Source organism: Delphinapterus leucas, chromosome 7 (genome assembly GCF_059928025.1).
Source record: "Delphinapterus leucas isolate spDelLeu-1000000601 "Yukka" chromosome 7, BTC_Dleu_Yukka2, whole genome shotgun sequence".
Classification (NCBI taxonomy): domain Eukaryota; kingdom Metazoa; phylum Chordata; class Mammalia; order Artiodactyla; family Monodontidae; genus Delphinapterus; species Delphinapterus leucas.
The window spans coordinates 93,829,453-93,845,696 of NC_143135.1; the positions used below are offsets into that span (position 1 = coordinate 93,829,453).

The 16,244-nt window shown below is 42.6% G+C and overlaps 1 protein-coding gene across 7 annotated transcripts in view; it reads right to left on the minus strand.

The window, feature by feature from the left end:
• Positions 1 to 16,244, minus strand: part of SIK3 (SIK family kinase 3) — a 296,083-nt gene that overhangs the window by 250,869 nt on the left and 28,970 nt on the right. For 4 of the 7 annotated variants that reach the window (XM_089915559.1, XM_089915558.1, XM_022559219.2 and 1 more), the window contains exon 1: positions 5 to 292. The exons of 2 other annotated variants lie outside the window; for them this stretch is intronic. In XM_089915559.1, the coding sequence (XP_089771685.1) occupies positions 5 to 277 (273 nt within the window). In that variant the 5' untranslated portion in view covers positions 278 to 292. Of the gene's footprint in view, positions 1 to 4; positions 293 to 16,244 lie in introns of those variants that run through there. One more of the 7 variants, XM_089915563.1, reaches the window with a different exon arrangement.

Genomic DNA, 16,244 nt, shown 5'->3' on the forward strand with positions numbered 1-16,244 from the left:
CTACCTTGGCCTTGGTGACGAGGTGCGTGGCCCGCTTGACCACAGCGAAGTTGCCCTTGCCGATGGTGCGGTCGATCTCGTAGTAGCCGATGCGGGCAGGCACCGGCCCGCGGGAGGCCGGGGCTGAGGGACGCGGCGGGCCAGCCGCCGGGGGCACAGCAGCGGGGGCGGCCGGGGGCCCCGAGGCGGGCGGAGGCAGCAGGCGGCCCGCCGGCCCGGCTCCCCCCGCTCCGGCCCCGGCAGCCCCGCCAGCTCCGCTCGCCGCCGCCGCCGCCATCTTGTTGTGCAGTGAAACCTCCGGGGCCGCGGGGAGCCGGCGGGGGGGAAGGGGGGAGGGGGCAGAGGGGCGGGAAAAGAGGTGGGGGGGAGCCGGGGGACGTCACTCCGGGAGGCGGAGCGCCCGCGCCGCCGGGACCTGGCGCCATGGCAACCGCTCGTCACGTGCCGACGCGCGTCACTACCTAGAGCCATGGCAACCGTGACCTCACCGGCGAGCTCGACCTTCCCGCGTGGGCACGGTTCCTCGGGTGTCGGCTCCCGGGTGCCCCCCTTCGGGGAGGAGACAGTGGGCACCGCCAGTGTGCCAGCAGGTTCCAAGCCGCCGCAGCGTTGCCGGAGTCGGGGGGTGCTTATGCCTGACCCAAACCCGCCCTCGATCCCCCCGGAACAGCTAATGTGACCCCCAGTGTGACCTCTGTCCCAGTTCGGCAATCACCCAGGCTCCTTTAAAACAAAGTATTTCCTCATCACCAGAAATATTAGCACTGTCCCACTTTAGCCCTTGAGGCCCCGAAGGCAGGAATAGCTACAGTATCGAAGCAACTGTAACCAAGTCGGAAGCGAGGCAGGGGAATTCTTCAGTAAAATTCCTTCCTCTTAAAAAACCCAACTCACCCGGTACAACCACTCTAATTGTCACCGAATGTAGAGGAATGGGGAAATTAGGATTTGCGTGCTCAAGGGCGGAGAAACCAGCCCAAACACGCATTCCAGTCATTGGGTGGGTGAGGGCCAGAGCAGGGACGTCATTTTCCTTCCTCCCGCCCCGTCTCTGAATAAGTCTATAGCTAGATGATTGTCAAAGAAGTGCCTGCGTCCTATTTCTGTCACTTGTATAACCCTGATGAAGCAGTGGTGCACGTCATGGTTAAATACGTTACGTCTGTTGGGCAAAATAAATAAGTAAATAATAAAATAAAAATTCACCCTTACCAGCGACTCTCCAAGGACATTAAAGGTGATCAAATCAAATTCCAGTAGTAAATCTCATATCCCTTTTTCTTCTTTCCTGTGTTATCTGCCATTCCACACCCTCCAGAGCCCTCACTATCTCCCAGGTTTCCCCCTCTTTCCCCCCCACCCCCTTTATTAAGTAGATGGGCTTTAACAGCTTCAGGTAGGGCCGGGGAGGGGTAGGCTACTGGACTGTCAATAACGAGATAGTCTGGTCAGGCAAGTGGGGAGGAGGGAAGGCTGTGAGCACTCCAATGCTGAAATGTATTCCTCCTTCCAGTCCTGACCCCTCCACATCTCACATCTATGTCTCTCCTGATGGCAGAACTGTGTTGTCAGGTCACTGCGTGTACAATATTAAAAACTGACACCCAGGGCACTGTGAATGTATGAGAAGCAGAGCCCCTATTTACTCTCTCTGACCAAAAGATATTTACTAGCTCTCTGATTCCCCATCTGACTATGAATAATGGCTGGGACTAGGACAGGACAGGGAGGTCATTCCACAATTGCCTTGAATCAATTCCCTGGTTGCTGTTCCAAATTACCAGCACAATTAACACTAATTGGCTTCTTTACTAGCAAATAAGGATAAGGATGAAGTGGTCCTCAGCTTCTTGCAGTGGTTAAGCCGTTTCATTGGTTGAGCTCATTCAATTGCATATAAATGATGGCATGTGGCCAGCCTCTCATCACTTTGACCCTACTCACCTGCCTCGAACAGGGACCGTACATTAACTTTGGTGCTGGGCCCCAGGGTCCCAGTTATCCTATCTCCTTAAGGAAAGGAGGAGGATGGGGGTCTCAACAGAAAACTTATGAGCAGTAAGGCAAGGGGGAAAACTCTTTTGCTCCGAGGGCTGCAAGAGCAGCACTGAAACCATTCTCATAACAACTTTACAGCCTCTCCTCCACCCATGGAGATCATTTGAACATCAGGTACAGCAACTTCTGCTGCTCTCTGGAGGGTGTCAAAAACAAAGAAGGCTCTGGGGAGAAACTAGAAAATGGAGCGTTGGTCTAACTTCCCAGAAGAAGAGGCAGGCAGATCACTCTTGTCCCTAGTAATGGCCAGAATGTGTATGCTGTGTATTATGTGATTTATGCTCTGTGCCTGTATGGATAGAGGCCAGTAGATGCTGTGTCCTATTGAGACTTGAACTTGCTGGAGATTTCTCTGAAGAGTCCTCTTTGGTGAGAATAATATAGAAAATTAGGGAGGGGATTGATGAACGAAGATCATCAGGGAAAAAGGAAAACAGTTTAGATGTATGTATTTGATAATTATTTGTTGAATACCAAGAACTGAGTTAAGTTTGGGAGGAACTCACAATAACAACAATTTGCCAGGCACTATGCTAAGCAGTTTATATAAATAAACTTACTTAATCTTGAACAACCCTGTGAGACAGAATATATTATTATCCCCATTTTGCAGATAAGGAAAATGAGGCACAGAGCGATTAAAGGAGTTGACCATGGTCATAGGGCTAGAAAGTGAATCCTAGAATTAGCATTCAAACCCAGGAAGCCTACCTCTGGAAGCTGAGATCCTCCCCCACTGGATTATAAACCCTGTCAGAGTAGTAGCTAGTAGGAAAAGTAGCTCCCCCCAAAATTCAGTTTAGACCCAGGGAAGAAGAAGATTTAGAGAGTTCTGGAGAACAGGGCAGAGCAGGCACCGAAGCATATCAATAAAGAACAACAGATAGCAAAACTGATTGAAGTGATGGCTTTACTTGCAAGTAGCTCCAGAAAGAGGCTCACTACTTATTGTGCAGGAGTTTTGCTGCCCTTAGAAAACAGACGGAAGGTGTGTTCCTGCCCTGCTGCAGACTCAGAGGGGTAGCTTGAGGGCTGGATTCTCAGAGTCCTGCAGTCCAGGGTGGAGACAGAGCTAGCCACCACCCAGCTTCCAATCCACCACCATAACAATTTGCTCTTTTCTAAAAAAGCAAAAGATAGATTCAAAGATGAAAATGAGACATTTTCCTCCATAATGTCATTGCGTTTTGTTTCTAAAATTTGAAAAGGGCAAACCAAGGCATTCTTGATGGATATGATAGGCCCTTAGGAACTTCTGGAAGTGATGCAAAACCTCTGAGGACCTAAGGTCTGAGTGGGGAGTGATATAAGCAGTGGGAGGGAATACATTAACTCTTTTATGATTTTAAAGGCCCACTTAGCCTGTCTGCAGAGCAGTTTACCAACAACCCGAAAGGAAACTGCAGCCTCACCACATAACTCCATAGATTCTCAGAGGCTTCGGGACCTTGAAGAAAGTCTAACGCCTCACTCTACATTGTCCCAGCTCATTACTGCTCTGAAAGAAGCTAGCATTATATGAGCATTCAGTGACACAGAAGCATTATTCAGAAACTCTGTATGACAAAAGGCAACATCATATAATGTTTACATGCCACATATTCCTAAACAAGGCCATTATTAACCAGTTATAAATTCTGCCATCACACAGAAATCAGGTCACTGTTGGATACACATTGTCAGGACACTCAGTGTGCCCTGGTTCTCTGGGTGAGCTGAAGGTGCATCTTCTCTCTGTTGGGGCAGTGCTCTGAGTTACCACCTCAGCTCTCGCCTTTCCTTTCCTATCCCAGACCAACCTAGTCATGACCAAGTGCATCCTCTGGGTGCCCAGAAACAGGTCTGAGCAAAGTAAGTACATAGTCTCCCGCTGTAAAATATCTTGGGGAGGGGGCTTGAGAGCAGCTTTCAGTCAAGGGTTTTCTGTCCTGCTTGCCTACATTTTTCTTTTTAATGCAACCATTCAAGCTACTAAATGAAACATAAAAATTACCCTTACTACTTTGCATATGTCCTAGGATACGGTTTAAGCATTTTTAGATTATTATTAAATAATTACCCTTTAGATCATCCAAAAGACCTTTAAGTGTGATTTGTTTTAAGGTCTTCTGCATTCTTAGATGTGACTATATTATCATTTGGGATCAATGTTTTACTCAGGTAAATACACCTGTGGTTTTATAAGGAAAATCAGTGGGAAAATACATTTAGTAAAGAAAAAGAGCTCATTCAGAACAACTTTTTTCACAAAATGATATGATCCTTAAGGTAAGTCACACTTAGTTACTCTGTGATCAACTCCCAAATATTTACACTAATTAAAAAAATATGTTTGGGGCTTCCCTGGAGGTCCAGCGGTTAAGACTCTGCACCAATGCAGGGGACACAGGTTCGATCCCTGGTTGGGGAACTAAGATCCTGCATGCTGCACAGCTCGACCAAAAAAAAACCCAAAAACTATATATATATATATATATATATATATATATATATATATATATATACATATATGTATGTTTAACAATTTCTTTCTCTTAAATGAAAAGTGTGATACTCAACAAATATTAAGATTTTGGCATACTTGGATCCTTTTCTTTCCCTTGAATATAGAAGTGTATCTCAATTCTAGGAATTCACCTCATTTCACAGAAAATAAAGGCACACTTCAAAGGTCTACGTTAGACAGAAGTTCTTTATTTCCCTGGGTCTAAACCGACAAACTGCAGCTTTCCTCTTTTCACTTTATCTTCACATCTCTCCTGACTACAAAGCCATCATCTCTGCTACACCTGCCTTGGGAATTGCCTCTCAGTTTTTAGGGCTCACCTTCAAACAGCCCTGCATTGTTTTGGTAGACACGACAGAAACACTGTTTTTACGGCAGCGTCCTTTCATTATAATTGGGGTTTGCTTAATTTTTCTACCAGCCTTTCCAGCTATTGGTTAAGAAGAATTTATATTATTGGGATTGATTTCTGTAGATAGCTAATCTACCTTTGTTTGCTTCATTCCCACCACAATTTTCCTCAGTTAAACTAGAAAATCCATCATCTGCCTCTAAGGCCGAAAGTAGCCCTCTCCCTTGTCTGCAGCGACACCTGCTGGTCAAAGTTCTAAACTACATGATTCCTAGCTGGACTCCCTTTTCCATTCCACTTAGGCTTTCTAGTCCTCTCTGTTTAAACTACAGGCAGTTGAAAACCACAATCCCACAGCAGGAGCCAGGAAGCTGGAATCCAAATGCAAGCCGGCTCCAGGAAGCTGGATGTCTTTATGGCCAAATAGAAAGTACAGTGGGCTAAAGTTACAGTGGCGCTTTGGGCTGGGATAACAGTCCGCAACTGTGGCTTTGTGCCACCCAGGGATGTCTCCGGTTATCCCTAGAGTCCTCGTGGCATTTTAAAAGACTTCTTTAGGGTGAAATTATTTCTGTTTGTTCTTATTTTTAAAATAATTTTATTCTTTTGGCATGTTTAAAGGGCAGCCTGGAATAAAGAGTAAAAAGAGTGAGGGTTAGACCTCGCTTAGACAGTTAGACCTAAGCTTTCCAGTGGACTTTTCCACTTCCAGGTTCATCTCTGAGCCTCAGTTTCCTTTTCTGGAAAATCACTCCTACTTCGTGCGGTTTTTAGAAGAATCAACTATCATAAATACGTAGAGGAACCTGGATTAGAGTCTGGTACATAGCATGCACTCAAGTATTAATTTTCTCCCTCTCAGTGCTAAAAGCATATAGACAACGACATGCTGCTTTCCAAATCACTTTCAAAAGATTAGGAAGATTGAGAATAGAATTAGGGCTGCAAAAATGGATTAACTTCAGGGTTAAAAAGAGAAAATTATAGTTTTAAATGTTTTGGTTGGTTGACTAAGCATGTACAGTTCAGTCTTTAGAGGTTGGACATATTTGTGTTTATGGTGCGATTCTATATGTCCAGTGAAAGCACTCTCACAGCTTCATAAAGTAGCTATTATTCCACTGTATAGATGGTCAGTTTACTTGACCAATCTGATGATTGGCTCACACAGCCAGGACATGGTGAATCTGGAAGCAAATCCAGGCCTTTGAATCTCCAAAGTGAGTTGTCTTTCCAAACTTTAGAGTATTCCAGTGTCTATGGTCTGTTTTAAAAAAAAGATGCCAATGATTTTTTTCTCCTAAAATTTATTCAAAATATATATGTAAGAAAAATACTACAATATTTTTATCATTGCTATGCAACAGTCTGAGAAATTGTGTGCATTTCCAAACTTTCTGCAGAATGCAAGTGCTCTGTGAAAACACTATAGGAGCTCTATGGGAAATAAAAATTCAATCCTGGTGGCATTTTTTCCTTCTAAAATTCATTTAAAACCATATATGTAAAAATTACTGATTATACTTATAATAATGTCTTTATTTTATGCAATAATCTGCCTTTAAGAAACTAAACACTTGTATGTGGTTTTTAAGTCTATTTTTCAAAATAAAATTAAAACGCCCTAATTTCTTTTTATTCTTAATTAAGATGATAACATTGAGTTAAATTCTAAGTTAAAAATAGGGGCAAGATATGATGAAGTAGGATAATAGGGTTTAACCTCCGACCCTACCACGACTCTAAGCTCTGAGTTGAGCCACATTCCACTAAAAGCTGGATGTGGAAACCAAAGTAGGAATCAAATCCTCCATCCTTACATTTCATACCAATTTTAATAACAACTTCGGTTTCTCTAGAGATTTTTTTCCTGTGACTTCCAAGCATCAAGTATTTATGGATTCATTGTTTAGTTAAGTCCAATTCAAACTCTTGCAACCTGGCTGCAACTTCTTTTTCAGCTTCTCAAGTTTCGTGTATCTTCCCACCCAGCCCTTCTCCACCCAGGAGTGCCGTGGGCTCCTTTCCTGTCAAAGTACATTCTGCACTTTCTCCTTAACTTTTGCTCCTGCTTCTCCTTGTGTTTGGAATACCCTTGAAGCTCACCCATCTGTTATTTGAAATTCTACTACTTCTTTAAAGCACAGCTCAGCGCAGGAGTTTTACAATCTCCGTAAAAATTAGTCACAGCTTTTTTTCCCCCCCTGGGGCTCCCAAGCATGAGTTCACATCCTGACTCCACAACATATTCATTGTGTGATCTTAAGAAAACTACTTAACCTCTCTGGGCCTCAGTTCTTCAACTGTAAAATAGGTATAATAACAACACCTATTTCACAGGAGTATTGGGAGGATTGAATAAATTGCTACATTTAAAATACAGTAGTGATAATTGGTGCTCTACGAATGATTGCTAAGATTATTATTATTAATAATCTATTGTAGCATTTTTAACAGCCTAACTTATTTTTAACAGTCTAACCACTTTACATGAATGGCTCTCTAATTAAATAGCAATCTCCAGATAGGCAGGAACGTATCTGTTTTGTTAGCTACTATCCAGGTCTTCACTCTGTGCCTGGGACACAATAAATACTCAGTAGATATTTCTTAAATAAATTAATGCCTCCCCGTTAAACTGTGATTTCCTTGAGGCCAAGGACTTCTGTATGTTCAGAGCATTTCTTCATCACTTTATTTCAACATGTACAGAACCTAATGCAGTGCTGGTACCTTGTAGCACTCAGCATATACTTGCAAAAGTAAAGCAAGAGAAAAATAGGAAAGTTTTATCCGAAAGTGAATACTCTCTCTCTTCTGAGAGTTCAGGCAGACATGACTGGTGCTCTAGGGCTGTCATCCAAAATCTAACTTTGTTTTGAGCAGTTTATCTTGCAGAAATGTGGGGATCCCATGGCACTTCTTAAAAAGCCAAAAGAAAAGTGAAGGGTTTGCTGGGCAATCAAGCACGCTCCAGAAAACTGAGCACATAGGACTCTGCCCCTGCAAGGAAACAGAAGGCTGGAAGAGGGGTACAAGAAGGGGTAGTTGGCAAAGATCCCATTTGGACTTCGATTTGAGAGAAAGGAAAGATGAAAGAGTCCTAACTACCATTAAATCATGACCCCAAGACTGCATAAGAGCTAAAAATAGTTTCTCCAAAGAGGTAGTTTAATCTCGTTCTGTCCCCAAGACAAGTGGGAAGCCATTGATTCTACTTCTTCACTGTCGTTATGTGTTAGACTCTAACCAGGTCTCCCGGGAAAATAAAGCCTTTTAAAAACTCTCCTGTCCACTCTTTCCACCTCTTTGAACATTGTACCAGAGGTTCCAGAAAGGGCAATTAGGCAAGAAAAAAGAAATAAAAGGCATCCAAATTGGAAAGGAAGAAGTAAAACTATCTCAGTTTGCAGATGACATGATCTTGTATATAGAAAATCCTAAGGAATCCACTAAAAAACCATTTGAACTAATAAGTGAGTTCAGCAAGGTTGCAAGATGCAAGAGAAATATACAAAAATCAATTATATTTCCATACACCAGCAATGAAAATTCTGAAAATGAAATTAAGAAAACAATTCCATTTATAATAACATCCAAAGGAATAAAATACTTAGACATACATTTAACAAAAGAAATGCAAGACTTGTACACTGAAAACAACAAAACATTGTTGAAAGAAGACCTAAATGAGTGGAAAGATGTCCATAGATTGAAAGACATAATATTGTTAAGATGACAATGCTCCTGCAATTGATCTGCAGATTCAATGCAATTCCTGTCAAAATCCTACTTGACTTCTTTTGCAGAAATTGACAAGTTGATCCTAAAATTCACATGAAAATGTAAGGGTCCTAGGATAGTCAACACAATCCTAAAAAAAGCAAAGTTATAGGACTCACACTTCCCTGTTTCAAAACTTACTACAAAGCTACAGAAATCAAGACAGTGTGGTACTGGCATAAAATCATATATATCAATGCAAAAGAATACAGTTGGGCTTCTACCTCACACCATACACAAAAAGTTAACTCAAAATAGATCATAGACTTAAACGTAAGAGTTATAAAACTCTTAGAAGAAAATGTAGGAGTAAATTTTCATGACTTTGGGTTGCCAATGCTTTCTTAGCTATGACACCAAAAGCACAGCAGACAAATAAATGATAAATTGGACTGCTTCAAAATAAAATTGTAAATAATAATAAATAAATTTGTGCTGTAAAAAATACCATCAAGAAAGTGAAAAGATTACTTATCGAATGAGAGAAAATATTGTAAATCATATATCTGATAAAGAACTGTATCCAGAATATATAAAGAATTCTTACAACTTAATATGAAAAAGACAAATAATCCAGTTTAAAAGTAGACAAAAGTTTCGAATAGGTATTTTTTCAAAGAAGATCTATAAATGATCAATTAGCACATAAAAGTATACTCAACACTACTAGTCCTTAGGGAAATGCAAATCAAAACCACAGTAAGCTACTACTTAATGGCCACTAGGATGGCTAAAATAAAAAAGACAGACAATAAAAAGAGTTGGTGAGGATGTGGAGAAATCAGAACTTTCATACGTTGCTGGTGGGAATACAAAATAGAACAGTCATTTTGGAAAAATAGTTTGGCAGTTCCTCAAAAAGTCAAACACAGAGTTACCATATGACCAATTCCAACTCCTACGTATAGCCAAGAGGAATGAAAACATGTTCATACAAAAATTTGTACACGAATGTTCGTAGCAGCGTTATTCGTAATAGCACAAAAGCAAAAACAACCCAATGTGTATTAACTGATGAATAGATAAGCAAAATATGGTATATCCATATAATGGATTATTATGCAGCAATAAAAATAAATGAAGTCCTGATACATGCTACAACAGATGAACCTTAAAAACATTTTGCTAAGTGAAAGAAGATACAAAAGTCACATATTGTATGATTCCATATATATTAAATGTCCTGAATAGGCAAATCCATAGAAACAGAAATTAGATTAGTGGTTGGCTAGGGCTGGCAGCATTGGGCTATAGGGAGGAATGGGTATGATTACTAATGGATACAGCATTTCCCTTTCGGGTAATAAAAATATTCAAAACTTAGATTGTGGTGATGATTGCACAAGTCTGGGGATATCCTAAAACCCTTACCTTGTACACTTTAAATAGGTTAATTTTATGATATGTGAATTATATCTCAATAAAGGTGATAAATTTTTTTATTAAAGAGAAACTCATCAGGAAGAAATTCTCTACCAATAGAGACCCGGCTAAAAGGAGTTCAGTAAAGATGGGGTGGGGGTGGGGGCAGGAATCAAGCTTTTCATCCAAGCACCAAGGTCTCTGTGAGAAGAGGTGCTTTCAGGGAAGCCAGTGGGGAGGGTTAAAGTCTGAACTACTCTTCGACCTGTAGAATCCGGAATCAGAGTCAGTTTTATTTCTATAAAGAACACACACTTCAGGGAAAGAAGAGTGTATGAGAAATATCTCAGGGAGAGAGAATTTCACAGGAGGAGGAAATAAAATGTCTCCCCATTTCCATTCATCAATTTTATTGAACAAGAGCTCTCAAAGATACAAACCCAGCTTCATATGAAATGGCTTAAATAGGCCACACAGGGCTTCCCTGGTGGCACAGTGGTTGAGAGTCCACCTGCCGATGCAGGGGACACGGGTTCGTGCCCCGGTCCAGGAAGATCCCACATGCCGTGGAGCGGCTGGGCCCGTGAGCCATGGCCGCTGAGCCTGCGCATCCAGAGCCTGTGGTCCACAATGGGAGAGGCCACAGCAGTGAGAGGCCCGCGTACTGCAAAAAAAAAAAAAAAAAAAAATAGGCCACACAGCTGATCCCACTGATCAGCTGGCAACCTTGTCCTACAGTCCCTGAAGAATCCCTCACAGTTACAAAAAGCTCATCTGGTTCAGTGGCGGTAGCAATGTCTGCTTATTTCTTGTCTATCCCTTGTTGATAGACCCCAAGGGTTGTTGATAGCAGTCTCATGGGCTGAATTAGTTTCAGCTACCACGTGTTTATGTAGTGCCCTGTATGTTGGAGGAGGTCATCAAAAGGATGTGACTGCTGGCTGACCCTTCAGGTGGACCCGGGCAACTGGAGGTTCCTCACTCCCTTCCCTGTCCTTGGAGTGTACACTCTGCCTACCTTTCCCTCAGTAGGAGCTGTTCCAAGGATGCAGCCTTGAGAGAGTAGGGTGTTGTGGAATCCATCTGGACTGAATATGTGACTGAACCCAGTTAAGACCTCTATATAAACTTTTAAGATCCTAGTGCGGGGGTATGGAGACTTATTCATCTCGCCTCCGCCCAAGACAAGCGTTGTAAATACGTTCCCTTGCTTATTAAACCTGCCACCTACCAATTTGGAGAGGTTGGCCTCTTTCTTCATTCTCTCCTTGCCCTCTGTGTGAGGGGGCCCATTTGCAAACCAACCCTGTCGACTTGGGGGGAAAAAAATTGAACACGCATACCGCTAAAGCTGGGGTTTCACAGCAGCAAAGATGCAGCCACGGGACCAGCTGTTCCAAGTATGTGACAGACCCAAGAGGAGATCATGAATTACATCTCCTCCGGGATGGGGTTTGAGGTATGAATCGGGGAAAGAACTAGAATAATATTCCCTTACCACACCAAAATAATGGAAAGAGGTTAGCAAAGTTTCCATAGAAGACAGTACAGCAAAGCTGCGCAAAGTACATCAAAAGCAGTGGGATAAAGATCTAAAACAAAACAGGGCAGACCACTTAACTTCAAGTCATATAAACCAACAAGCCATGAACACCTCCTACATTTTGTACATGAACTAGCTTCAGTGAAATGAACTCCCTGTCTTTGAGAAGCTGGTCTAAATTTTTTTTCTTTAATTTACAAAGACAACACTATGCTGTAGTTGACGCTGTAGCAAAAATTTCTTTTCCCAGGGAAATAGCCGAGGTGTACATTAGCATTGCATCTGATAATATGAAATATATGATCAGCACTTAGAAAGAGGGACAGATAGAATGTCGGAATTTGTGGCTGATAAAAAGGAATGCTGGGTAGTCAAGAGACAGAAAGCAACAGAGGAGGAACCTAGGATGCCAGTTCAACTCGATAAAATCATAGCATTTCATACCAGAAAGGATCCTGTATCTTGTTTTTCAATCCCCTTACGTTGCAGCTGAAAAAACTGAGCCTTAAAGGGATGAAGCTATGAAAGGACTTGTCTGAGCTCACACAGATAGTAGCAGGGTTGGAATCTGAAACGACATCTTCTGACTCTCTCCTTATGAAGCCAGCACTTTTGCCTTCACACTGTTTCCTCCCAGGAGCAAGTCAAGAAAAGCCTAGGAACCAAAGGACCAAAGCAGCAACGAGGGATCCTCTCCTTACCATTACTATGGCAGGCGAGAGATCTGGGAGTCAAAGGCAAAGAAAGAGTGGGCTACGAGGTCTGTATTACTTAGCTCATGTTGCCAGAACAAAATAGATAGACTGGGTGACTTACACAACAGGAACTTATTTCTCATAATTCTGGGAGCTGAGAAGTCCAAGGTTAAGATGCTAGCAGATTCAGCCAGGAGGAAGAGTTTCTTCCTGGCTTGGAGACGACTGCCATCTTGCTGTGTCCTCACCTCTCAGAAAAAGAGAGCTCTGGTCTCTCTTCCTATAAGGACACAAATCCCATCATGGGGACCCCATTCTCAAGAACTCATCTAAACCTAATTACCTATCAAAGGCATCACATTGGAGGTTGGGGCTTCAATATATGAATTTGGGGGGCGGACACAAACATGCAGTCCACAACAAGGTCTTAGAGGTCCAAGCAAGAGAAGACCCCAAACACAAGAGAGCAAGTTGAAAAAGAAAGGAAAAATGATGAAATAAAAATGGGTTGCCCTGGACTTCCCTGGTGGTGCAGTGGTGAAGAATCCACCTGCCAATGCAGAGGACACAGGTTCGATCCCTGGTCTGGGAAGATCCCACATGCCGTGGAGCAACTAAGCCCGCTAGCCACAACTACTGAAGCCCGCGTGCCTGGAGCCCGTGCTCCGCAACAAGAGAAGCCACCACAATGAGAAGCCCACCGCAGTGAGAAGCCCACGCACTGCAATGACAAGCAGCCCCCGCTCACTGCAACTAAAGAAAGCCTGCACGCAGCAACGAAGACCCAACGCAGCCATAAATAAATAAATAATTTAAAAGAATCTTAAACCAAAACTAGAAAACAAAAGTGTTGTCCTTAGTCCTCTTTCACACCTCCTGCTGAGATGGGGAGGATAAAGAGAGGTCATACAGAGGGAAGACTGAAGCTAGATTGAGAGTATAAGCACCGTAGGTGGTCCCTGATGCGCCAGCAGTGCCGTAATGGTAAGAGACCTTCACTGGAGTCAGTTAATAGAGGGTCAAGGCTCAGCTCCACCACTGAGGATCTTGGGACATCTTGACAGCTTGGAACATCTCAACTGCCAAATGAAGATACTGATAACCTGACTACAGGGTGGTTATAAAAACTAAATGAGGTAATGTTTATAAAACTACTTCGCAAATTGTGGAGAGCTGTGTAGGTTTGTTAGGCTGAAGGTTGGGACAGTTACGGGACTATGCTAGTGTTACAGATACAAAAGGAGTAGAAAGCATGGTTTCTGATCTCCAGTATCTTGTGATCCTATAAGTATAAATAAGGCTTACAAACATGAAAAGCCTTTAGGATAGCACATGGCTGCACAGGGTTGATCAGGGATCTCATCTTGTCCATTGCAGGTGACTCCATTATGGCTGCTGTGTCTGGCTACCTGGTAGGGTGGCTTTAAGGAAGTTTATTTGCCAGAAGCCTGCGGTGCCTTATATGAGAGACCTCCTCCTAGGGGAATATGGAATCAGGCATGACAGGCACACCAGGAATTAGTGCCTTGGTCACCTGTGTGGAATGTGGTTGTTACTACTCAAATGCAACACTGCCCTAAACACTTAGCTGAAGATCCAGGCCTCAGAGAAAAGACAAGTCTGTGGACATTGAAAAGAGCTGTTTGCCTATCTCTATAACACACTGGAGCTCAAACAACATGCTTTGGGACCACTCTCTGAGTGTATAACACAAAAGAGTGATAGAAATTATTCCCTACCCTGCTGCAGACCATGTGCTCCTTTGATACCCAGTAGACACCCAGTGGAGCAATGGGAAAGACCCAGAGAACCCGGAAGAAAGAGCAGAGTCATGGCAGTGCCAGCCTGCAGAGGTGTCAGTTTCCAGCAAGGACTGCAGCACAATAACTGAATGCGACAGTGTGTGTATTGTTGCCATCAGAGCGGTGACAGTCCCTAGCAGAAACTGCCATGCCAGGCAGCGTGGTCGGAGGCAGTGTTCATAGCTCAGCTTAGAGCAGCAGCAGCTCTTGATCAAGCATTGTGGATATTTTGGGAATGAAGGATGTTAGGTAGCCTATGGAGCATCCAGGAACATTGGGGTGGGGGTGGGATTTGCAGAGGGATGGGGCCCCTATATTATCAGGTGAGTGGTAAAAGGCCAGCAAAAAAGTTCATGTAATACAGTCATTTCAGATAACAAAAAAGGTCAGTAGACTGGAATCACTGACATCACAGAGGAGGTGGCCACGGGACCTTGAAGTTGTTCACCATGCATGTTTAAATATTGAAAGATGCCTCTTAGCCCACAAGTCATAGAGCAAACATTCAACTATTAATTCTCCAACACCCAAAGTGCCAAGTGAGTTTTAAAAGAGCCCTTTTTAACACCACTGTTCCAGACTAAGAGGTAGCAAGTCTACCTCGCAGGTAATTCTTGCCATTTGCCTATACCCGGAGAAGCTGCTGCCTCTGCTTTTTCCAAAGAAAGCCTTCTCTGTGTTCTCCCTTGCCCCAGGGACCCAAAGGAGACAGAGGCTCCTTAGCTCTACCCCTGGTGAATAGGTTGGTTGAGTCTCTCATGTCTCCCAAAAAAGTCAGAAACAAGTGGTAGCTGGTGATACAATAGATCTAGATTATGCATAGCCCTTGCCCACTGAAGAGTCCCTGCAAAGATGGTCGCCAGTGTTGCTTAGGGAACCTGCAGCAGTAAATCTCAAGTGGTGTGGTGGTTGCCATAGGCAACACTCTATCTTCCCTGAAAACAAGAGGCAGGTGTTCCCTTTGCATCTTTAATACATTGGGGATGAAGCTATGGAGGTAGGGAGAAAAATTGATTGTCCTTAATCCTGAATTTATTTTAAAGGTGACTACTCAGTGAATTGGAAGCTGAATCTCCTTTAGGATTTCCTATGGTGGAAAGGACTTTTCAGTCTCCTGTTTTGGAGGAGAGACAATAACCAATGATCTAGCTAAGTTACAAGTAAATCAAATGAAACTTAATGATGATAATAAAAGTTTCAAAGTTTATAAGCTTGTTTCCTGAATGTAACCAAAGAAAAGGGTGTAAAATCAGTGGTTCTTAACCTTTAGTGCCCCTAATATTCAGCTAGGAAATTTGCCTCAGGAATTCTAAATCAATAAGTCTTAGTTGAGGCATAGGCGGTGGCACCCTTATTTACTCTTCTTTCCACCACTATCAAGAGTTTGCAAGCAACTTATTCAACTGAAACTTTGGAGCCTTCAACAGACTTGTTGAAATGATTGGGGAAATGCTAAGAAATTCATAAAACATAGGAGCCTGAAGACACGATTTTCTCCTTGAATGCTGATCCTTTCACTGATAAACTCCTTCCCTGTCCCAAGATCCCACCACTTCTGAGATTGGGAGAAGTTTGGAATATACCTAGAGCAAAAGAGATGAAACAGCTGTTGGCAGGATTTTACCAGTTCATTCTTCCTATTGCTATAGAATAGCTACTCTCTGGGCTACAGATCCTAGAAATGGTGAAGAGGAGAAAATTAAGAGTCCCAGTTGGGCTTCAGGTACCAGTCCTCCTCTAAGCATGGAAAGGTAAATTTCAGGCTTCTGGTGGTTGTATATACTGCCCTGATGGCCTTCAAATTACAAAGCCCTTGATCAAATTATTTTAAGATCAATTCTGACCACATCCTCTACTTAATTCTGGTTGCTGGTTATCTTAGCTCAGACTGCCATAACAAAACACCAGAGACTGGATGACTTATACAACAGAAATTTTTGAAGTTGATTTATAGTTGATTTACAATGTTTGAGGTGTACAGCAAGGTGATTCAGTTATATATGTATACATATATGTGTGTATATATGTACATTCTTTTTCAGATTCTTTTCCATTATAGGTTATTACAAGATATTGAATACAGTTTCCTGTGCTATACAGTAGGTCCTTGTTGTTTATCTATTTTATATATAGTAGTGTGTAT